This window comes from Phascolarctos cinereus, unplaced genomic scaffold (assembly GCF_003287225.1).
Source record: "Phascolarctos cinereus isolate Bilbo 61053 unplaced genomic scaffold, phaCin_HiC Scaffold_2;HRSCAF=192, whole genome shotgun sequence".
NCBI classification, from domain to species: Eukaryota; Metazoa; Chordata; class Mammalia; order Diprotodontia; family Phascolarctidae; genus Phascolarctos; species Phascolarctos cinereus.
The window spans coordinates 114140998-114165340 of record NW_027555625.1 but is presented as its reverse complement, the minus strand read 5'-3'; the positions used below and the strand labels follow the sequence as shown (position 1 = coordinate 114165340).

The 24343-nt window shown below is 35.7% G+C and overlaps 1 protein-coding gene across 3 annotated transcripts in view; it reads right to left on the bottom strand.

Moving 5' to 3' along the window:
• Positions 1–24343, bottom strand: part of AFTPH (aftiphilin) — an 88376-nt gene that overhangs the window by 20764 nt on the left and 43269 nt on the right. For all 3 annotated transcript variants that reach the window (XM_020985441.2, XM_020985442.2, XM_078149546.1), the window contains exons 3-6: positions 12503–12654; positions 10218–10344; positions 9798–9854; positions 5539–5661 (exon numbers count right to left, since the gene is read on the bottom strand). In XM_020985441.2, coding sequence (XP_020841100.1) covers positions 5539–5661; positions 9798–9854; positions 10218–10344; positions 12503–12654 — 459 coding nt within the window. The remainder of the gene's footprint in view (positions 1–5538; positions 5662–9797; positions 9855–10217; positions 10345–12502; positions 12655–24343) is intronic.

The window sequence follows — 24343 nt, the reverse complement described above, 5'->3', positions numbered from 1 at the left end:
TTGGAGTTTGTTTTACTGGTTTTAAAGGCCCCATTGAGGAAGATGATGTCTAATTGTTAAGGTATAATTTTTTGTGAACCTAGAAAGTATGATTAAATAGCTCAGCTTTCTCTTTAACAAGCCTCAATATTTTAGCTTTCCTTTTGAGGAACTGTTTGCTAATTCTTTAATCATTTTTATTTTTCTTCTTCAGCATCTCTTAAGTTGATATCAAGGATAGAGCATCAGCACTTCTAGAACTCTTATCATTTAATGCTTTTTGATCCATACTAGTCCCAGATTTGTTTCAACCATATGTGTTTGGGTAAGTACTGAATGGAGAGTCAGTAAGGAGACCTGCATTCTAGGCAATATCTAGTTCTGCCATGTAACAGTTTTGTGAGGCAAGGCACCTGATCTTTCTAGCTCTACTATTACTCATAATACTTCCCTTACAGGATGCTTGTGAGAATCAAATGTGTGTAAAATGCTTTGTAGCCATAAAAGTAAGATGTTATTACCATAAATTATAACTTGTTGCTTCTAGGACTTTGGACAAGCCATTTAATTTTTTTGAGTCTACATTCTCATCTGTGCAAAAATAGCTCTCCATCTTTTTAACAAGGCTGCTGTGATAATCAGATAATACTCCATAAAAAGACTTTAAAAAACCATAAAGCACTATACATTTGTTAAGTACTATTAATGAGCTTAAGAAAGTATTATCTATCTTTATGTAATCTTTCTACCTATATAGATTCCTAAGTTTTATCTCATTTATTTCTACTTAATTTGCTATTTTAATTTAATAGGATTAAGAATCCTTTTATGACTTACATTTATATAGCACTTTGTCTTTATTCCTTATAATCACCCTGTGAGGTAGGTGATAACAAGTAATATTATGTCCATTTTATAGATGAAGAAACTGAGGCTTAAAGAAATTAAATAGCTTGTTCAAAGTTACACAGGAAAAAAAAAATCCAGAGCTGTTTCCAAGTCCAGAGGGTAAGTTACCAGTGAAATATTGGATATTGTGTTAGGTTGATGATTTATACCCAATGTGAAAAAAGCTTTTTCACTGCATGATTTTTTTTCAAAACAGTAGGCTGTAGACAAGACACTTAGGTGATGAAAATGAATAATTCCATGGTCTTTCCACAGCTAAAACCATTCGAGAATCTCTTAAAAATAACTTAAAACAGTTTGGGTAAAGCAAGGTTCCCCCTTCTCCCTATTATTTGACAAAGTTCTAGAAATACTATAGAGGGGAAAAATACAATTAAAAAAACAGGTTTAAATATTGACAATAATAAGACAAAAATTATCCCTATCTGTAAATAATATGGTTGTTCAGGAAGCTCAAAAGAATTAGGTTGAAGAGATTAAGATGATTAATAACTTCAATAAAACAGGATAGAAAATAAATCTAAAACATAGCCAGCCATTTCAATACAGTAACAAATACTAAGAGAAAAAGATAAGAGAAATTCCATCTAAAATAATTATACAAATACATAAATTATCTATGAAGTAGCCTACAAAGATATGCATAGAGGTACAAATATAAATATAGTTACAAAACATTCTTTACCAAAATAAAGGAAAACAAATGATTGAAAACAACGCTCATGGTTGGGTCACGCCAATATAAACACTTTAAACTAAAATTATAGATTCATACTCATATCAATCAAAACTCTATCCAACAAAATAAAATAACAATAAAATTATTTAGGAACACCAAAAGGGCTAGAATCTCAAGGAAAATAATGAAAAAAAGTAGGAATGGAATGGGTACAGCATCACCAGACTTTAAATTATATTACAAAACAGAAATAATCAAAACTCTTTGGTACTGTTTAAAAAAAACAGACAAGTAGATCTTGTCTGTGGAATAAACTAAAAGGAATGACTAGAAAAGTAATAATTAAAAAAAAAACCCAGTAGCCAGGCTTTGATAAAGCCAAGAAGAAAAAGGATTAGGGAAACGAGATCAATTTCATGTAAATTAGGTTTATTTGGGCCAGTGTGTGTCTATGTGTTAAGACTTTTGGGACACTCTGTATGTAAGAACAAGTGCCAGTCCTCTTAGATAAGTAGTTAAAGGATTCGTAAAGAAGAATTATCAATAACCACATGAAAACATGCTCTAAACCACAAATAAAAGAAATGCAAATTAAACCAACTTTGCCATGAATTTACAAAGGTGACTCAAAAAATGGCAACAAGTCCATGTAGGAGGACTGTGATTGAGAGGCTCACTAAAACAGTTAGTGGAGCTATAAACTGGTCCAACTGTTCTGAAAAACAATTCAGAATTATGTGAGTAAAGTAACTAAAATGCTCATATCCTTTCACCTGGTGATCCTACTAATGGGCCTATACCCCAAAGAGGACAGTAATCAAAACAAAGTTCTAGTATATACCAAAATATTCATTGTAGCAATTGTGTGGGTTAGTAAAGAACTAGAAACAAAGTAGGTTCCTGTCAAATGATCAACTGTGGCATGTGACTGTTGAGTAATATTACCGTTCATTAAGAATGACAAACATGAGGAATTTAGAGAAACATGGTAACTGTATGAAATGAAGGAGAATGAAACAAGCAGATCTAAAAGAACATACACAATGCCCACAATAACGTAAATTAAAGGTACAAGTTAAAGCCAGCCAAGCTTAGAGCTGCTCTAACAAACAATCTTGGCTACAGCAAATGACTCATACCTTCTTTTCCTTGGTAAAGAAGAGTCAGGGGCAGAATGTTGCATTCATATTTGATTTAGTCACTGTATTTGTTACTTTTGCTTAACCCTTCTTTGTTACAAAGGAGAGTTCAATTAAAGAGGTGAATGCTATATCCAGAAATGACTATGATGTAAATATTAAAAAAATTAAACTTATTTTAAAAATAAAAGCTATATAAAAAATCTATCTATTCCATTAAAAAAAAAAGGTTCAATTTAACTACCTACACAGGAAAAGTCAAGCGGATGAAGGATGTCTATCGTCTAGACTACGACATACAGTTGTACAGAAAACCCAATAAGGGAACCCATCAATAAATGTACCTTGGAGAGATATTACACATGGACAATGAACCAGGACCAGAATTAAATGAGAGGGCTAGACTACTTTGGAGAAATGCACAGTACTCTGAATGTCCTAACATTTTTAATCTCAATATTCTTCCAATAATACTATATTGCCAATCATGGAATACCAGTCTGAAAGACTAAAGTTGCAGGTTACCTAAAGGGCAATATGGATACATGGTACGTATCAGTAGATGGCAATATGCTACCAATGCAAAGCTGCACAGGAGGAATGGTACAAAACATGTCAGAAATACGAATAACAAGAAAAAGAGATGAGTCCGTCATATAGTGAGCATGGGGATAATTAACAGTAGAGGCTGCATGGTCCAAATGATAGCCTTGAAATGTGAAAAGATCTAGAGAAAAAGGATTTAGTATGATGGGTGGATCCCCTGTGGAGGAAATGAACATATGTCACACATGATGGGAAGGCATGGATGGGTTTCAATCTGCACTCTTGGAGGAAGCTTTCACATTGATAACAGATTCCAAGATCAATGTGCCCTCCTAGCTTTTTAGGTTGAGAGCAGCTAATCACACTACTTGAATAAAGTGGTACAGAGACTGAACATATATAAACAAACAAGATTTTATACAACTCAAGGGCAGAAGAATAATAAATATTGGCTTACTATGTGTGTGCTACATGCTGGAAGTCAGAAAATTCTGTTAAGGTATTATCCAGACTCTCAACACATTGTATTTAGAGGTTGATATACAGATAATTATAATGCAGTAGAAAGTGTAAATCAAATCACTTCTGTGAGCTCCACGTGGACAAAGATAATTTTCTTTTTATCTCCCCTGGTTCCCAGAACAGCACACTGTATACAGCTCACATTTAGGGTTAAAAATTAATTATGTAACAAAGTTAACCCGATACTTAATCATGTGCATGGTAGTTATTGTGGTTTATGATAATTAAACATTTATATCATGAAATAAAATAATTAAGTCAACAAAACAAGCATTTCTAGGGTTAGCTGGAGGAAGAAGTGGTTGTGAGGAGAAAGAAGGATTTGTGCCCCTGGAGCCCCTTCCTGCCAAAGGGTTTTTGCTTCCCTCTCCCCCAGTATTTGTGCTATGAGGGGTGGGTACTGCCCTGCCTTAAGCCAAAACAGTCTCAGACCCCCAGCGTCTGTACTGTCTCATTTCCAAAGACTTGTCAGCTGCCAGGGTCTTTTCTGGGCTGCATGCCTTCAATTCAGCTCTCTGGGAAGAAAAGAAAATTAACAGTATTGAAGAGCTGATTTGGATGCTCAGAAAAGGAAAAGCTTCCCAAGATTTTTGGGAAGGGTATATGTGATGGGGTATATTTTCATCCTAGGGAAGTAAGATTTGGGGGGAGGGAGGGAGGCAGAGGGCTATGAAGGGGAACTGACTCCTGGGTAGAAAAAAAGAAGGCATCACAGACAAACTGGGTCTGCTCTCAAGTTCTGCCTAGAGTCAGGCCCCACCTTTGCCTTGCTGCTTCAAGTGCTGAGACAGGGAAAAGGTGAAGGGGAGCACAGAAGACAACTAAATGGTTTCACTTAAACCATTTCCTGTACTACCAACCAGGAGCTGTGGCTCCTCTGTATCAGATGCCCTGAGCTGCATGGACACGGCATCACTGGGAACCCCACCCACACGCCTCTGTAGCTCATGGTACCCACGAGGTCAAGAGATGGCAAAGGCCTGGTCTGCAAACCAGGAAGTGAAAGCTGGGAACATATTAAAATGTTTTGAAAACTATAATAGGAATTAAAAAAAAATACTAAGCCAATCTGGATCCATGGAAAAACCCAATGTGAACAGAAAAACTTCCCTTTAATGGGACACAATACTGTATTACTTATTATATGGAAAATAAATTTAAGTGTGCTGATCCAAAGAATAGGAAAAACAAACCAGATTAAATTTTACTACGAAATTTTGCACATATAAAATGATTATTTTAATAAACTTTTGGGCTTGGTTTGGAAAATGAGCTTAGCCCAAAGAGGCTAACATTAAAAGAGCTTTTAATTCAGAAATAGTATTGAGCCATGGCTTTTGCACATGTAAGTTTAAATTTAAACACAAACACATAAATCCAGCTTTACTGAATTACTTCCAGTACTTTTAATGCTTCCTACAAAAACATTATTTCAAACATTATTTTAAAAAAAGGACTTATTAGAGTATATGTCAGGATTTAGGATCGCAGAATTTTAGAGTTAAACAGACTCTATAGAAAAAAGCACCATCCCTTTCACTATATTGACAAGGAATGAGGTCAGGTGCTCACATCACTAACTTTCAATTAAAATCTTCCTTTAAAAAAACACCCCCCCAACTTCATTTTTCACTGAATTACAGAATAAAGTTCTGAATACTATCAAATAAAGGCTCTAAGAAAAAGACAAAAACTTAGCTATACATATATTAAAGGAGAAAAAAGGTCAATACACATACACTTTTTAAAACTTTTTTTTTTTACCTGTAATTGATCAGATGTACATGCACTCATCTCTGGTGTTATAAGGGGTGTTTGACCAATGGAAGCTATTTTCTCTGCAGCAGATAGTGGTTTCAATGGTTCCTTCGTGGGTTCTAACATACCCTAAAAAAATTATGGCAGCCATCAGCAAAAACTATGCAAAGGGTTGGAAGATGCTAAACACAGGATTAAGCAATAAACTACAGAAGGGAAAACAGGTCAGTTGGAGAATACTTCCAGAAAAAAGGCAATTTTATTAATTTGTTTCTAGAAATCCCTTTTAGCAACTATATCCACAAATTTTAAAATAATTTTAAGACTTCTGATCTCAAACAAGGTCTTTCATCACCAATTAAAGCAAATCTTCTCACAGGTACTTAATATTTTTCCCTTCTGTTATTACCTACAAGAAATAGCAATATAATAAAAAGATATCACTGCAGCCTGAAAACATATACAAAACTGGAGTGGGAGGGCTCACAATATATTCTATTCATGCTTGCAGGAATTCAACGATATTCTCAACTGATCATATTCTACACTTTAAAGTTCTTTTAGGATATTAATGATTTCCCCCAATGTTCTTAGAACAAGCTTTTCAACAAAAAAGGTTATTATTTTGAATAAAATTTACAAGGGTTGAACTAATCAAATAAACACTTAAACTTAATGTTTCAAATGAACTGATATGGTCTCTGGCTTACCCTTTTCCTTGCATTCAATTGTAACTTGAAAGGTAGAAAAGGATTCGGTTCAAACACATTCAGGCCAAAGTTTTGAGTTGTTTCTGAACCTAGTCTATGTCATTTGGGATTGGCCCAATTTTACTTAGGTTCTTGAACCTAGTCTATGTCATTTGGGATTGGCCCAATTTTACTTAGGTTCTTATCTTGTACTAGCATCACGTGGATTTCAGCATCAACAGAGGCTACCAGTTTGTAACACAAGTTACTCCTCTGGAATTTTAAATCCCTTCAACCTGGCTTTAACTGGCCTTTCCAGTCTCATTATACATTAAACCTCTTCATGCACTCTACGATCCAGTCAGACTGGTCTTCTTGCTGGTTCACTCCAACTTCTATCACTATACATTTGTACAGGCTGTCCCTCATGCCTAGAATGCATTCCCTTCCATACCTCCAACTCTTAAAATCCCTAGCTTCCTTCAAAGCTCAGCTTGAGTGCCATATTCTACATAAGACCTTTCCTGATTCTCCCTTTTCACCACTTCATATATTTATTTTATATGTTATACTTATAAAGGTACACATCTCCTTTATTACAATGTAAACTCCTTGAGGGCGAGGCTTGTTTTGCTTCTGTCTTTGTATCTAGAAGGCCTGGCATAGAACAGGCATTAATAAATGTCAGTTGACTGATTTACTGAATATGCTACTGGAGACCTTAAAAATTCTATTACATTCCTGTGGGAAAAGCAGAGCATACATATAGGATTGATGTTCAATTAGTATTCTGTATAAACATCTACACACCACCACCAAAAATTTCTTTAAAAAAATTTACACTAAGCAATAGAATATAGCCAGGTCCCAATTAATGCAAATAATGAATCCCATGGAATGACCACATTATTCACATTCATTACCACATATTTCCAATGGGTTGGAATCAACTGCCATATTTTACATAATTATAACTTCAGATAGTGTGAATTTGAATACATGTGACCACTTCATGAGATGCATTATTCACAGTAATCTAGATCTAGCTGTATATTCTGGAGGTTAGGCATAGTTCAAATACCTGGCAGCTAATCTACTCTCTGGTGATGAACCTCTCTCTTCAACTGGATAGAATAGTCCTAAGAGAGACACATGGTTCATTTTCTAGCCCATGTTTAAAGCCTTTCTAGCTCAAAAGATCCACCAGACCTTTTGCTCTAATGGGTACAGCCTTCTAGAACCCAGGGCCATTTCCATATCACAGAGAGGCAAAAGAATACTATTTTAGGAGAATAACTGTTCAAGCTGTCTCTAAAATGACAAAAATCTCAAGCTGCTAAGTCACTAATAAGAGATACTGTTCATTTTCACATAAGCTGTCAGGGGAATCTGTCCCTTAAGTGTGGCATAAGGAAAGGTGACTGACAAGTTTTAGGTGTTTCATCCTTATCAAAAGTACAAATGGAAGCCTTTAACTTAGCATCCAGGGACAATTTTGTTTTTAAAGGCAGTTGGGGTTAAGTGACTTGCCCAGGGTCACACAGCTAGTAAGCATCAAGTAGTTGGTCTGAGGCCATATTTGAACTCAGGTCGTCCTGACTTCAGGGCCGGTGCTCTACCTACTGCACCACCTAGCTGCCCCTGCCCGGGACAATTTAAAGGAAAGTTTATGGTTTATGTAATTATGTGTTACTTGTTCTTGACTGGGCTTTAATTTACCAATTACATTTACCAAAGAGTTACTGCAGTCTTAAAAACCCAATTTCTCATTTATTAAATACTCCCAGAGATCAAATCAATAAATATTTAGGGAAGTGGTCTATTGAATTTAAGGTACCCTGTGAGGTGCTCTGAAACAGAAATTCAGAAATCTAAGCCTTCTTTCCAGTCTTAGGACTTCATATGAAGAGGAAAGGAAAGAGAGAGCACAAGGAAACTTTCATACTGCCTGCTGTTAAAGAGTTACACTTTGTACTCTGTCATTAAGCATAAATGGTACAAGCCATTATATAGTCTATGAAATCTACTACTATTAAAAGTTTTCTGTTAATTTCTAGGAGAAAAGCGAAGCAGGCAAATCTTACTAATAACTCTACTCCTCTATCCCTCTACATCTGAAAAAACAAACAAGAAAGCTACACATATGCTTTCACAAATGTACACAAATGATTATCTCCTATACATGAAATTCTCAGTTCTTTCATGAGATTGTTAAAATCAGAATAGATTAAGTGTTTTCAGAAAGAATAAATTTAAATAATATTTTGAGCATCTATCATTAATTAATTAAATATCACGAGCATCTATGACAATGAGTGAAAATAACAATAACTACAATAGTTATTAACTATTAACTATAAATTACAACAACTAGGAAGAACAACTTTCACTAAATTACTTGATCCTCTCATAAGACAATACATCCTTCCTTCACAGGAGCAGAAAAGCCTCAAATATATTAAAATTAATGATATTAACAGCTGCCCAAATGTAAAAATATCAGACTGCCCCTTCCTCTAATGACTGTATAATTCATTTGAGAAAGATCTTTAAAGTGTAGTGTCTACAGAGAGCTACACCGAGTACGTTAGTCTTATTGATTAGTAAAACTATAAATGCACATGTGTATGTATATGTATATGTACACACACACATACATACACACACACACACACACACACACACACTTATACATTCAATTTCTTTTGTAAATCCAGTTTCATATGCTCATGGTTAAGGACTGTTATTTAAGTTTCATAATTCTACAAACAAGTTGAGTTCTTTACCTTAAGGTATTCCCCTACCCTTTCCGTAAGTGGGCCATAAGATTTTTCCTTTAGCTTAAAAGTTATTGGTAAGAGGGTTTAAAAAACATGTTGTTTTACACACAGAACTGTTTTGGTCATCAATAATTAATTCACAGACACATCAAAAAACATAGCAAACTAAAAAGTACTATTTAGTCCTTCATAAAGAAAGAATAATAATTCCTTCTGAATTATTCTGGACTGCCTGGCATATCTGGAAAACAGCAACAACAAAATAAGAAAATTCAACCAGTTTTAAGTGACTGATGGATCAATTTACAAATGTTCTCAACAGGAATCCATCATAACTATAACCTCAATACCAAAGAGTTGTGGTTCCCACATAATTTCCATAATAACACTAGTTTCTTAATACCAGGCTTCAATGTTGCTGTAGAGTTTCAATGGTGAATTAACCAAATGTAGCATTTTATAAAAAGATTAAACCCAATGTTTTTCTTGAAGACTTCAAGTAAACTTTATTAATTCACGCCTTTAAAATACGTTTATTTAGATACCAACAACAAAAAAGATAACATAAGGACCATCTTAATAAAGAGGCAGAAATGGGCTTTACTTTAAGATTAAAAGTATGTCTGCCATTTGCTTCACGACAGAAAGGAAGCAAAAGTTAAAGGTACTTCTGAAGTCAACAGAAAGGATTTTTTTCATACTTCCTAATTTCTGCTACAATTTAAAAGCTTCTAAGTGCTTTTTAAAACTGGAGACATCAAGAACTGAAGATTTATGAGGACATTTCCATACTTACCAGTCCTGCTGCATACATGGGCACTATAACAGGTTGCTTCTTATTGCCCGTAAAGAGCTACATGTGAAAGAGAAAGAACACACATTTAAAGAAGACTTTACCATACTCTTAAAAAACTTTTATTTTTGAAAGTGTTCAACTATCACTTATGTTGTACATTTAGAATTATATTAAGAAATTTTAAAATGACTTTCAGTTATTTTTTTAAACCAACAAACTCCTAAATAACAGAATTTTGATGCGCTGATGGCCAATTAAAAAAAAAGGGCAACATATCTCTTTAGGACTGAAAAAGGAAACAAGTAGTCACATTTAAATTATAAAGATGTTTCTTCTTGAGAAACTAATTCCTTATAGCTTAGTAGGGTTTAAAAATACATTCACCAGTTAAGGCATTTTTAATATGATTATCAGACTCACAATATTTCGTGTGTCGATTCCCAAGGAGCACAAAAGTTTCTTGTTGCTATGGGAGCCACCCCACTGGTATCTCAGGCCATATGCATCATGGATATCCTGTAGCTCTGTCCACACATCCAGTAGTTCCCTATGAACAATTGAAAGTCATCAGGATGAAGACAAGTTGACTCAGCAACTTTTACCAGCTACTGCAGTTATAACATGACTGATATATTATAAATTTCCTCTAAACTTGTGCCTATAAATGAATCAAACTTAAAATCGGGAAATAGTGCCCACAGAAGACAGAATACAATCTACTTAAACTTCATCAATGCATGAACATAGCAATTTATAAGAAAATGTAAGTTTTACAACATTCAAAATAACTTTCACTTAGGCACTGCCAAAAATATTTGAAAAACCATCATCTGCATGAAGTCATTAGTAACATATGTGGTCATTATTAACCTGATCTGATTTATATGTATAGTGATAGAAGCCAAGTTCTGGAGTTAGAGAGACCTGGGTCAAATCCAGTTTCTGATATACAACTAGATGACCATGGGAAAGTCACTTAACTTAATCTTTAAGTACCCCAGACAACTCTTTAACACTGTAGAGTTACAGAAAAGTTTTAAATCTGCCTTGGTAGAGGTAGTTTCCACACAGGGAATTTTCTGCCCCTACGAAATTACAAGTCCAGATCAAAGAATCTGTAACATAACTAATAGGAATTTAATTTAGGAAGGTCAAATTTTTAAAAATTATGACACCCTTACAATCTGACTAGATTTAACCTTATCTTGACTGAAATCGCTCTCTCCAAGTTATCAACCATCTGCTAATGGCTAAATCCAACAGCCTTTTACCAGTCTTCACTTTTGACACTCCTGATCACCTACTCCTAAAGTATTCTCTATCTCTTCTTCCTCCCTTCCACTTTTGTGGCTCTTTCCTAGTTAACCCCATACCTGTCTGATGATTCCTTTATCATGCATGTTCTTTGCATGTCCCTATTATGTGCATGTCCAAGGTTACTATCCTAGGCCGCCTCTCTCCCCTGGTAATCTCTCATCAGTTCCTATGGGTTTCATCATTTCTATACAGATAACTCCCAAATCTACATACCAATTCTCTTTCTACTATGCTTCAGTCCTGTATCTCCAACTACCTGCTAGACATCTATGCTTGGGATGTCCTACAGGCACCTCAAATCTCCTCCTCCTAATTTCCCTGTTTTCCAGGGCATCATCATCCTTCCATTCAATCCACATTCATAATCTGAATCACCCTTAACCTTTCATTCTCCCTCACTCCCCACATCCATTTCAGATGCCAAGTCTTTTATATCCTGCCTCCCATCTATTCCCTACAGGTAGCTAATAAGTACAGTGGATAGAGATCTGAGCCTGGAGTCAGGAAGTCCCGAGTTCAAATCTGACCTTAGAAATTTACTAGTTGTGTGATCCTGGGAAAGTAATTCTGTTGCCTTAGTTTCCTCAATTGTAAAATGAGGATTATAATAGCACCTACCTCTCAGGGTTGTTGGGACAGTTAAACAAGCAAATATTTGTTAAATTGCTTAGCAAGGCGTCTGGCACATCATAGGCACTATATAAATGTTTATTCTCTCCCATTCCCTTTTTCCATTTTCAGACTCTAAATCAGGCTCAAAAATCCTAATTGACTTTTTCTTGGACTACTGCCAACAGCTTTCTGATTGGCATCTCTGATCCCAGTCTCTCCCCTTTTCAATTCATCCTCCAGCCAGCTGGCAAAATCACCTTCCTAAAGCACAGGTCTGACAGTGCTCCTTCCTCGCTCAAGAATTTCTTGTAACTCCCTATTGCCTTTAGGATAAAATTCAAATTCCTGTTTGATATTTAAGGCTACCTTCAACCTATTTCTCTAATTTATTTCACATTACTCCTCATGCACTCCAACCAAACCAAGTACCTGTTCTTTCCAATCTATGACACTTCACCTCCTGTGCCTATGCCTTTGTTTCCTATGCCAATAGGAATGCACTTCCTCACTTCTGCCTCTCAGAATCCCAAGCATTCTTCAGAACTTAAGTTAAGCTGTCACCTCCTTCACAAGGCCTTTCCTGATCTCCTTAAACTACTATATAGTTTGTATTTACTTACATGTGTACACAATCGTATCACATTAGGAAAATGTATGCTTTTTGAGAGCACGGACTATTTCTGTTTGTCTTTTTTGTATGCCTAGCACAGTGCCTTACCTACAGTAGATATTTAATAAATACTTGCTGAATTAAATTAAAATTGTCAGTTACTCACCAATTTTCACCCAAAGCCTCTCTTGTTCTGATCTGTGTATTGCCTGCTTCTAGCAAGTGCTCCAGGGAAGTAACTCTTTCTTTAGTTTCAGGGACAGGTAAGGAAGGAAAACAGGCTTCAAATATTCGTTCAAGGCGGTTTAGCAATGCTATCTGCATCAAAACAACCCCCCAGAAAAATTACTTTCATTTTTCTAAATGTAAATATCTCAATTTCAAAAAGAAGCAATATTCAGTGTGAAGAATTTCAAATTATAAGAACCATGATCCCCAATCATGCTTGTTCTTTTAAGGTTACTTTTCTTCAAGTACCCTAGGTTGACTAAAAAACAAGACAAAACAAAAAACAAACCAAAAAAAAACCAGTGACAGAATTGTGAATGCTTTCCACAGGATTTTGTATTAGCTAAAAGGAATCTTGGGTCACTTTATCAATGAGGAAACTGAGGTCCAGAAGTAAAGTGGATACAAAGTCATACAGAGAGCAGAGATGGAATTTGAACTCAGGTTCTCTGACTTTAAAGCCAACACAGAGGCATCTGCTGGCCATAGAATAAAACTGAGTACATTCTGAACCAGATTAAAATGTTATGGGGAAATGCTTGACAAAATAAATAAAAATACAATGCAACATACAAAATATTAATTTGTAGTTTTCTAAGTTGATATGTAGCCCACAGGATCCCTTTCAATTTCAATTTGATAGCCCACAGCTCCAACAGATACTAGTTATATGACAGCTCTTGTAATACAACCTATTAAATGATGCCTAAGGTCCCTTATAGCTCTAAATCTTCTACTTTCATGATCCCTTAAAAACAGAAGACTCACATATTATTCTAATTGTTTATATTCTCTTTTAATATTATTTGTTAAGGCAAATGGTGAGGTACGTTGCATAGCAGTAATAGAGGAGAGAAAATAAAGTCTTATTATCAGAAAACCTGAATTACATAGTTTAAGATCTGTTAAGTACTAATGGGTGACCTGATACAAGTTCATTTTTATCTCTCTGCCTTAGATTCTTCATCTCTAAAATGGGAAAAATACTTTTGCATTACCTATGTTTAGGGTTATTTTGAGGAAATAATGTATAAAGAGTACTTTATGAACCATAAAGAGCCATGTAAATGTCAACCAATAATACCATTCTTGTGCCCTGGCAAATTCTTAAGTAGACAGCTACTATTTTTTCCCCTAACAAAACTGATGCATGTTCTGTAGTGTCCATTTACCAAGATTAAATGGGTAAATTTCCTGGCTTCTTACCTAAGTTTATTAAGTCAATTTAAATATCTATTTAGGTTTAGATGATTAACTCAGATTATTTCAATCCTAATAGTTTTATCTTATATGTGATTGTTTTGATTTCAATTGCACATAATATTACACGCAGCTCCAAACTGGAATATTTTGTCTGAAAATGAACTACTATGTAATACTACATCATTATGAATCTGAGTATTACCTTGTGGCAGGTCTACAATAGTTCTGTTAACATGGGCTTTTTTAACCCGTTAAGATAACATTTTTAATATTTCAATATGGGGAAACAATCTTCCTACAAATGGGGAAAACTGGACTTAAGATCCCTGGACTCATGCAACTTGAGCATGTCAAGAGGGTTAGGCGTTTACTCCCTTCGACAGAGGGACATGAAGTTAGCTCTAAAGGGATTAGATAACTTGTCTAATTGGAAATATGTTGCAGCCTTTGCTTCTCCTGGGCAAAATAAAGTAAACAAAAAACCACATATATATGGCTCTCCAAATAGTATTTTTATACATTAGAACTAGATTTCTCTAGTATTCCATATTCTAGTTCCCTCTCCAGAACAAGCAGAATGAAAAGCTGGGCATGACTACGTAGAAGAGAACGTGTTGGAATATATGGTTCAAGATTACGAAATTACGAAACACAGAAGTCCAAAAGCATATAGCTAACTCAGAGGCTTTATGCCTATACATCATAAATACTTTCTTCCAATCGATAAAGTATTCATTAAGTGCATACTATGTGCCAGGCACTGTTCTGTAGGGTGGACTAAAATGTTGAGACTTAAACCAGGGAGATCAATTAGAAGGCTATTACAATAATCTAAGGGAGGGTTTATAAGAACTAAGGTGTTAGAGAGAAGAGGCTGAATATAAGAATTGTAAAGCTCTGGCATAATGAATATCAAAGGGCAGCACCAACAAAAGAAAAGAAAGAAAAAAGCAAAGGAAGAAAGAAAGAAACTGATTAAATGTTGACAGGAAATGACTCATTATTGATGGAGGAAATCTGAAAAAGAATTACCTGTTGAAGTCAGACCACTGATTTGTTAGAACAAAAATAAAAATAAACACCAAATAATAAGAATAAAGATAATACAAATGATATGTTCTGCAATTACAAAAACTCAAACCTGACCAATACAAACAAGTTACCGATATAAAAAACCAGAAAATGGATACGGAAAGAGTTAATCTTGCAGGAAACTTGGAGAAATCTCAACTAAGCCAGATCATCCTAAGTGCATTTATAAATAAAAGGAGAACAAAAGATGAAAGTTGCAATTTTTTGTGATCTTTTTTTATTATTTATAACAGTGGAGTTACTACACTGGGAATTTCAATACTTTAGCCCCCAATGTTCTATCTGAAAAAATGAAAATAATTTTAAAAAATTAAATACAGAAGAGCAGCTAGATTGGATCAAGCACATGGAAAAGAAAGCTTACGGAACCAGGACTTTTTGAAATCACTGAAACATCCCCAACAAGTAATAATTCAACTTTTGCTAAAAATTTCTAGTAAGGGTGGAACCCCTTACCTCCCAAGACACTCCATTCCACTTTTGAGAACAGGTCTAATTATTAGGAAGGCTTTTTGTCACGCTGAGCTGAAATCTGCCCAGCTGCACCTTGAGTCTAATGCTCCTAATTCCGCCCTTCAGTGTCAAACAGAACAAATATAATCCATTATCTACACATTAGTTCTTCATATATTTGACAATTATATGTTCCTTAAATCTTCTTTTGACTTGGACTTCTGGAAGCCAAGATGTTGGAATAAGCAGTGTCGCTCTCACCCTCCCTTACTGACCTCTGAAAGCCCAGAAAATATCACCCCAGGAAAAACCCTGGAACAGCTGAGCCAGCAGAAAGATGGGGTACAGCAGTCTTGTAGCCCAGGAAGGCTGGGGGGTTAATGGGAAAGGCCCCTCTTGTTCTAGGGGAGGGGGAGCAGTAGAGGACAGGAAGCATCCCAGCAAGCCAGCAGCAAACCCCACCTCAGCAAACCAGGGGGAGATCCTGAGCCCAGAGTGGTGGAGCAGGCAAGGGCCAACACCAGGACTCCTGAGTGCCTCAGCACAGGCAGGGGAACCAGTAAACACCAGCTTGGAAAACCACCACATGGGCTGGGGTTCTCCAGCAGCCAAATCTCTCAGTGTTTCAGCACCACTCCAGGCTGGCAGACATCCTCTAGCAGCCAAACACTTGAGTGGTTTAAAGAAGTCCAGGTGAGCAGGCAACCCCCAGGTGCCAGACTCTCCACCTCTACCCCAAGAGCTCCAGTGCTGCTGACCCCAGTTCAGCACCAGATAAGGTACCAGACACCTACAGCCTCCAGTTGCCAGCACCTGAAGCCCCAGCACACAAGGCCAGTGACCAGGTCCCAGTTCCCAGCACAAGAAGCTTGGGTCAAGTCCTTAAAAAAAACAATTGGCCAAATGGAACAGGAGGCACAAAAACCCACTGAAGAGAAGTCCTTGAAAAGTAAAATGGGCCAAATGGAAAAGGTGGTACAAAATCTAATAGAAGGAAACAATTTGTTAAAAATTAGAATTGGGTAAGTGGAAGCTAATGACTCTATGAAATATCAAGAATCAAACAGAAACAAAAGAATGAAAAAATAGAAGAAACATAAAATACCTCATTGGTAAAACAACTGACCTGGAAAACAGATCCAGGAAAGACAATTAAAAAATTATTGTTCTACCTGAAAACCATGATGAAAAAAGAGCCTGGACAGCATCTTTCAGGAAATCATCAAGGAAAACTGCCCTGAGGTCCTAGAACCAGAAGGCAGAATAGTCATCGAAAGAATTAAACAATCACCTCCTGAAAGAGATCCCAAATTGAAAATGCCAAGGCATATCGTAGCCAAGTTCTAAAGTTACCAGGTCAAAGAGAAAATACTCCAAGTAGCCAGAAAGAAACAATTTAAATATCATGGAACCACAGTCAGGATTACATAGAACCTTGCAGCTTCTACATTAAAAGATCAAAGGGCATGGAATACCATATTCCATAAGGCAAAGGAGCTTGGATTATAACCAAGGATCAACTACCCAGTGAAACTGAACGTAATCTTTCAGGGGAGGAGATGAACATTCAATGAAATGGGGGACTTCCAAATCTTCCTGATGAAAAGACCAAAGCTCAACGGAAGATTTGATCTTCAAACACAACATTCAAGAGAGGCATAAAAAGGTAAACAGGAAATAACAAGAAGTTATTAATAAGAGCAGACTGTTTGCATCCCTACAAGGAAAGAATGACACTTGTAACTCTTGAGAACTGTATCATTATTATGACATTTAAGAGGGGTATACATAGACAGTGGGCATGGGTATAAGTTGACTTTGATGTGATGATAAAAAATTTAATTAAGTGGTGAAACGGAATTGTTCTGGGAGAAGAAGAAAGGAGGAGGCAGACGGGTAAATTATATCACATGAAAAGGCACACAAACCTTCTATAGCAAAGAGAAAGAAGGGAGAGAGATGAACATTGTTTGAACCTTACTCTCATCAGATTTAGCTCAAAAAAGAAATAACATCATCAGTTAGGTATAGAAATCTTATTTACCCTGTAGGAAGTAGGAGAAAGGGGAAGAAAAGAAGGGCCAACAGAAGGGAGGGCAGACTGAGGGAGGTGGTGGTCAAAAGCAAAATTCTAGTGAGGAAGAAAAGGGAGAAAAGAGACAGAAAAGCATAAACAGGGGGGAACATAGGATGGAGAGAAAGACACAGATTGTAATTATGAATGTGAATGGGATGAACTTCCCCATAAAACAGAAGTGGATGGAGGAGTGGATTAAGAACCATAATCCTACAATATGCTGTTTAAAAACCTGGAAAGACATATATGAACTGATGCTGAGTGAAACGAGCGAAACCAGGAGAACACTGTACACAGTAACAGCCACACTGGGAGATGATTGACTTTGATAGACTTAGCTCTTCTCAGCAATGCAAGGACCTTAGACAACTCCAAAAGACTAATGATGGAAAATGCCATCCATATCCAGAGAAATAACTGTAGTTTGAATGCAGATGGAAGCATATTATTTGATCTCCTTTTGTTTTGTTTCTTCTTTTTTGTGGTTCCTCCCATTAGTTCTAATTCTTCTTTACATCATGGCTAACGTGAAAATATGTTTAATATGAATGCATAAGTAGCGCCTATATCAGATTGCACTCCTTCTTGGGGAGGGGGGAGGAGAGGGGAAGAAAATGTGAAACTTAAAATCTTATGGAAGTAAATACTGAAAATGAAAAATAAATTATTAAAAAAAGAAAAAGCACACAATAAATCCTGCATGTTACATTTTTAAATAATCTTCTCTTTTCCAGGTCAAACACATTTTGCTCCTTCAACTGTTTCTCTATGATGTAGTTCCTACGCCCTTTACCATCCTTGATAAACCTTTTTTCAAAAAGCATTAGTGCCTTTCCTGAAATTCAATATTCCCTATTCCAATGGCTAGGGAAAAATAAACTGGGACTCTTACTTCCATCTTTATATATAGACAGAGGTGTTTCAAAAGGTAATAGAAGGAAGCAAGCTGGACTTTAAGTAGGCTACAACGTATTGTCAAGAATGATTTTGCATACAAGAAATGGCATAAAAAAGAACATCCAGGAAATGCATGATAAAAAAAAGTGGCGAGCTAAACATATGAGAGGAACATTGGGAGCCATGGAATGTTAAAAGAACTAGACAAAGACTTTTAGCACCGTAGATTCTTTTGGGAACATTTACTGGAGGCAGCAACTGAACCAAAAAAATAAGTGAATGGGTTGTGATCAGTAGGAGGGAGTACCCAACAAACATGCCCATATCTCCCCAATCCTCAAAAAAACCTTAACTTGAATTGGTCCCAGGCCATAGAAGAGCTCAAAAAGGATTTTGAGAAGCAAGAAAGAGAAGTAGAGGAAAAACTGAGAGTGATGCAAGAAAATCATGAAAAACAAATCAACAGCTTGCTGAAGGAGACCCAAAAAAATACTGAAGAAAATAACACTTTAAAAAATAGCCTAATCCAAATGGCAAAAGAGGTCCAAAAAGTCAATGAGGAGAAGAATGCCTTCAAAAGCAAAACTTGCCAAACGGAAGAGGAAGTCCAAAAGCTTACTGAAGAAAATACTTCCTTAAAAATTAGAATGGAGCAATTGGAAGCTAGCGACTTTATGAGAAATCAAGACATTGTTACACAAATCCAAAAGAATGGAAAAAATAGAAAACAATGTGAAATATCTCACTGGAAAAACAACTGACCTGGAAAATAGAATTAAAAAATTACTGGACTATCTGAAAGCCATGATCAAAAAAAGAGCCTAGACATCATCTTTCAAGAAATTAATAAGGAAAACTGCCCTGATATTTTAGAACCAGAGGGCAAAATAGAAATTGAAAGAATCCACCGATCACCTTCTGAAAGAGATTCCCAAAGGAAAACTGCTAGGAATATTGTAGCCAAATTCCAGAGTTCCTAGGTAAAGGAGAAAATACTGCAAGCAGCCAGAAAGAAACAATTCAAGTATTGTGGAAACATAATCAGGATAACACAAGATTTAGCAGCTTCTACATTAAGGGACCAGAGGTCTTGGAATATAATATTCCAGAGGGCAAAGGAGATAGAATCACAACCAAGAATCTCCTACCCAGCAAAACTGAGTATAATCCTTCAGGGGAAAAAATGGACATTCAGTGAAATAAAGGACTTTTAATTCTTGATGAAAAGATCAGAGCTGAATAGAAAATCTGACTTGCAGATACAAGACTCAAGAGAAACATGAAGAGGTAAACAGGAAAGAGATCATAAGAGACTTATTAAGGCTGAACTGTTTATATTCTGCATGGAAGGATGACATTTGTAACTCATAAGTACTTTGTCAGTATTAGAGTAGCTGGAGGGAAAAAATTATATGTGTGTGTATATAGATAGATAGATAGATAAATAGGTAGACAGAGGACACAGGGTGAGTTGAAGATGAAGGGGTGATATCTGTAAAACAAAATTAAAGGGTAAGAGAGGATTATACGGAGAAAGGGAGAGGTAGAATGGAGTAAATTATCTCACATAAAACAGACAAGAAAAGGCTGTTACAGTGGAGGGGAAATAGCAGGAGGTGAGAGGGAATGAGTGAATCTTATTCTCACCAGATCTGGCTTAAGGAGAGAATAACATACATACTCAATTGGGTATGGAAATCTATCTTACACTATAGGAAAATAGGGGGGGAAGGTGACAAGAGAGCAGGAGGATGATAGGGGGAGGGCAGATTGGGGGAGGGGGTAATCAGAAGCAAACACTTCTAAGGAAGGACAGGGTCAAAAGACAGAACAGAATAAATGGGGGGCAAGATAGGATGAAGGGAAATATACCTAGTTTTTCACAACATGACTACTATGGAAGTGTTTTGCATGACTACACATGTATAACCTACATTAAGTTGCTTGCCTTCTCAATGAGGGTGGGTGGAGAGGGAGTAAGGGAGAAAATTTGGAACCCCAAATTTTAAAAACAAAAGTTTAAAAAGAACTGTTTTCACATGCAACTGGGAAATAAGACATACAGGAAATGGTGTATAGAAATCCATTCTGCCCTACAGGAAAATTGAAGGGAAGAGGATAAGAGAAGGGGGGGAGAGACAGAAGGGAGGGCAGATTAAGAGAAAGGGTACTCACAATGCACGCCATCTTAGAGGGGGGAGGGACGAGATGGGAAGAAAATTTGGAACTCAAAATCCTGTGGAAGTGAATGCTGAAAACTAAACAATAATAATAACAATAATAATAATAATAATAATAATAATACAAAGAGCCAGTAGATAGAGAGAGACTAAAGTTTAAAGAGGATGACAATGGGGGCAATCTGCTGAAAAAGACATGAGGAGATCAAGGGTGCATGTTAAAGAGTTGGCTTGGAAAGGAGAAAAGCCAGCTCTTCATCTAACATAGTAATAAAAGAAGAGTAGAAGATGGTATCAGAAGCACATGAGATGATAAGGGGGAGAAAAGAGAAGTTAGATATGGCGTGTATTCTCCCAATGTTAGGAGAAACTAAGGAAGCATCTGCGGCTAAAAACCTAGGAAGACTTATATAAACTCATGCATGGCGGAACCAGGAGGACATTGTACATGGTAACAGCAATATTATAAAGATGATCAATTGTGAAATACTTAGCTACTGTGATCAAGACAGTGATCCAAGATGATTCTCATATCTATTTCTAAAGAATCCATGATGAAAAATGCTATCTACCTCCAGAGAACTGATGAATTCTGAATGCAAATTGAAGATACTTTTTACATTTTATTTTGCTTGTTTTATTTTTTTTTGTCTTTATTTTCTTTTGCAACATGGCAAATACGTTTTGCATGACTTCACATGTATAAAGACTCCTTGACTAATATTTAAGCAGCATTAACTGGGCATTCTGGGGTCCTGGTTTCTGGACTGGAAGAATCAGAAAATTTCAACTTTGCTTAGGAACTCTTACTAGTTGTTGCCCTGCATACTTGAAAGAGAGTGGCAGAATGACTAAATTATCAAGTTAAACTTAATTTAATACAGAAGTAGGTCAGTGATCCATATGGCATATACTTCATACTCAAATGGATCTGTGATATCACTGATTTGCATTTTAACTCCAGTGGTACAAATTGTAAATAATTGATGCCTGCTTATTTTGTGTAATTTTTGTCCATATCCTCCCTCATTTAGCCACAGGAAGTCTACCCATCATCTTGACTTTTGTCCTGCCACTGAACTTCAATGATTCTGGAACAGAGAGTGAGACTGACAACTTTGTGCAACTCTGCCTTGGTTAAATCCAGTTCACACACAAGTCAAGACATCACCTATCACTTTACCCTGACATTGTGATGTCGTTGTTTCTCTTCAAGAATAAAGGATGAATAACACATGCACCAAATAGCATAGCATCCAAATTCTTAAAGGAAAAATTAAGCGAATTAAAGGAGGAAATAGACAATAAAACTGTACTAGTAGGGGACCTCAATTTTTTCCTTAAAGAGTTAGATAAATTTAACCATAAAATTAATAAAAAAGAAGTCAAGGTGATGAATACAAACTTAAGAAAGTTAGATATGATAGACCTCTGGAGAAAACTGAATGGGAAAAATAAAGAGTATACTTTTTTCTCAGTGGTATACGACCCCCTTCATGAAAACTGACCCAATGTATTGAAGCATAAAAACTTCACAACAAAATGCAGAAAAGGAGAAACATTAATCCATCCTTTTCAGACCATAATGCAATAAAAATTACATTTAATAAGGGCCATAGAAACACAGATGGGAAATTAACTGTAAACTAAATAATCCTAAAGAATAATCACAGAAACAATTCATACCTTCTTTAAAGAGAATGACAACATTTGTCGTATGCTGCAAAAGCAGTAGCACTTAGGGGTAATTTTATATCTCTAACACTTACATCAATAAAGGAGAAATAAGGACATTATCAGAGGAACTCAGTCAAATTAATAAAAATAAGAGCTATTCCCCAGTTGATAAATGGTCAAAGAATATGAACAGGCAGTTTTCAGAAAAAGAAATCAAAGCTATTAATAGTCACATTAAAAAATGCTTTAAATCACTTCAAATTAGAGAAATGTAAATTAAACAACCCTTAGATACTACCTCACACCTATCAGATAGGCTAATTATCAGCCTCTTAATAAAAGGATTTGTTCTGTGAAGTTTGGATTCAGTTAAAGGGCCACACTTCAGGACCTAGAGGGCCATGAGGCCACAAGTCCCCCACCCTGGGCTAACATTACAGAAAAGGAAAATAGCAAATGCAGGATGGGATATGGAAAAATCAGTACACTAATGCATTGTTGGCTGAGTTGTGAACTAGTCTAACTATTCCGGAGTGAACAATTTAGAACTACACCAAGCAGCTATAAAACTGTGCATACCCTTTGACCCAACAATGCCACTACTTAGGTCTATATCCCAAAGAGATCAAAGAAAAGGGAAAAGGATCTATTTATATAAAAATATTATAACAGCTCTTTTTGTAGTGGCAAAGAATTGGGCATCAGGGAAGTGGCCCGTCAACTGGGAGATGACTGAACAAGTTGTAAATATGATTGTTATGGAATATGATTGTGTTTTAAGAAAAGTCTCAGAAATGTCATAGCTAAGAGTTATATTAATTTTCTTTAAAAAGAGACTTTATCAAAATGGACAAAAGGAAGAATACTTCAGATGGAAATACTGCCAGCACAAAAATAAGACAAGAGGCTCATTATTACATTAGGAAAAAATGTTATGTAACTGAACAGTATGAACACAGTCATGATAAGTCTAAAATAAGATGAGATGTCAGAATGCCTAAATCTATAGTAAAGAATATTATTATAAAACATGCAGGCAAAACAAAAGAAAAAGGCAAGCTGTACCAGCTTTTTGTGGTCAAAAACAATTACAAGGAAAAGAAGTGTTACAAATATAGAAATGAAGCATCTTTTAGCTACATATATAGGATATTGCAATAAAAAAATTGCAATTTAGCAGAGCTGTTCTTCAGACAAAAGCTTCAAGTTTATTTAAGGCAGTCAAAGAAAATGGAAATGAAATGGACAGTGAAAGCAATGGTTGGTTCTGCTGCTTTAAAAACTGAATTCAATTGGGTAATGTTAAAATTACCAGAGATGTGCCCATGGCAGATGAGGATGTGGCAACTAAATATTCTGATGTTCTGAAAAAAATAATTTAACAAGGTAGATACATTGATCAACAAATTTTTAGTGTGGATAAACAGGCTTTTCTCAAAAAGGATGCCTTACAGAACTTACATTTCTTCTAATTTGCATTTCAACCTGGATTTAGTGTCTCAGGATCACTTAACCCTTTCACTGGTGGTTAATACAGAAGGTGAGTTTAAATTAAAACCAATGCTTATTTATCAGTCTCAAAGTCCTAGTGGTCTGAGAGCTTCCAACCATTAACTGCTTGCAGTTCTTCGGTGATCAAATATGAAAGTACGAGCATCTAAAGCCACTTTCAAAGACTGACGTTCAATTATTTTAGCTCAGCTGTTGAAAAATATTGCAAAGACAATTTCACATTTAATGCATTAGTGATTTTAAGATACTGTCCAATTTATACAACTATACTTGGTTCACTGTATTAGAAATCAAGCATGCAAATGTGCCAAGATATGGACAAAACTTTCTGCACCTACCAATACATTTATATGAAGATTTAAAGAAAAACAGTTCAGTCTGCACTATTAAAATTTTTCAACAATAATGATATTTATGATATTGTTAATGTAGGCTTATCTTTAGGGATATTCAGTAATACTTTATTTTTAAATTTTGCTTTCTATAATGACTCTATTAGTTTGTAATAGATTTTAATCTTTTTTTTTAATCTTTTGCTATATTATATCAACAAACAGATTTTAAAACTTAAAAACTTTTCATTGCATGTTTCCATTAGGCTGGAACCAATGACCATATCTTATATAACTGTAACTCAGAATATTGAAAATCTGAATAATGTGATCAAGCTGATGGGGTTCATTCACAG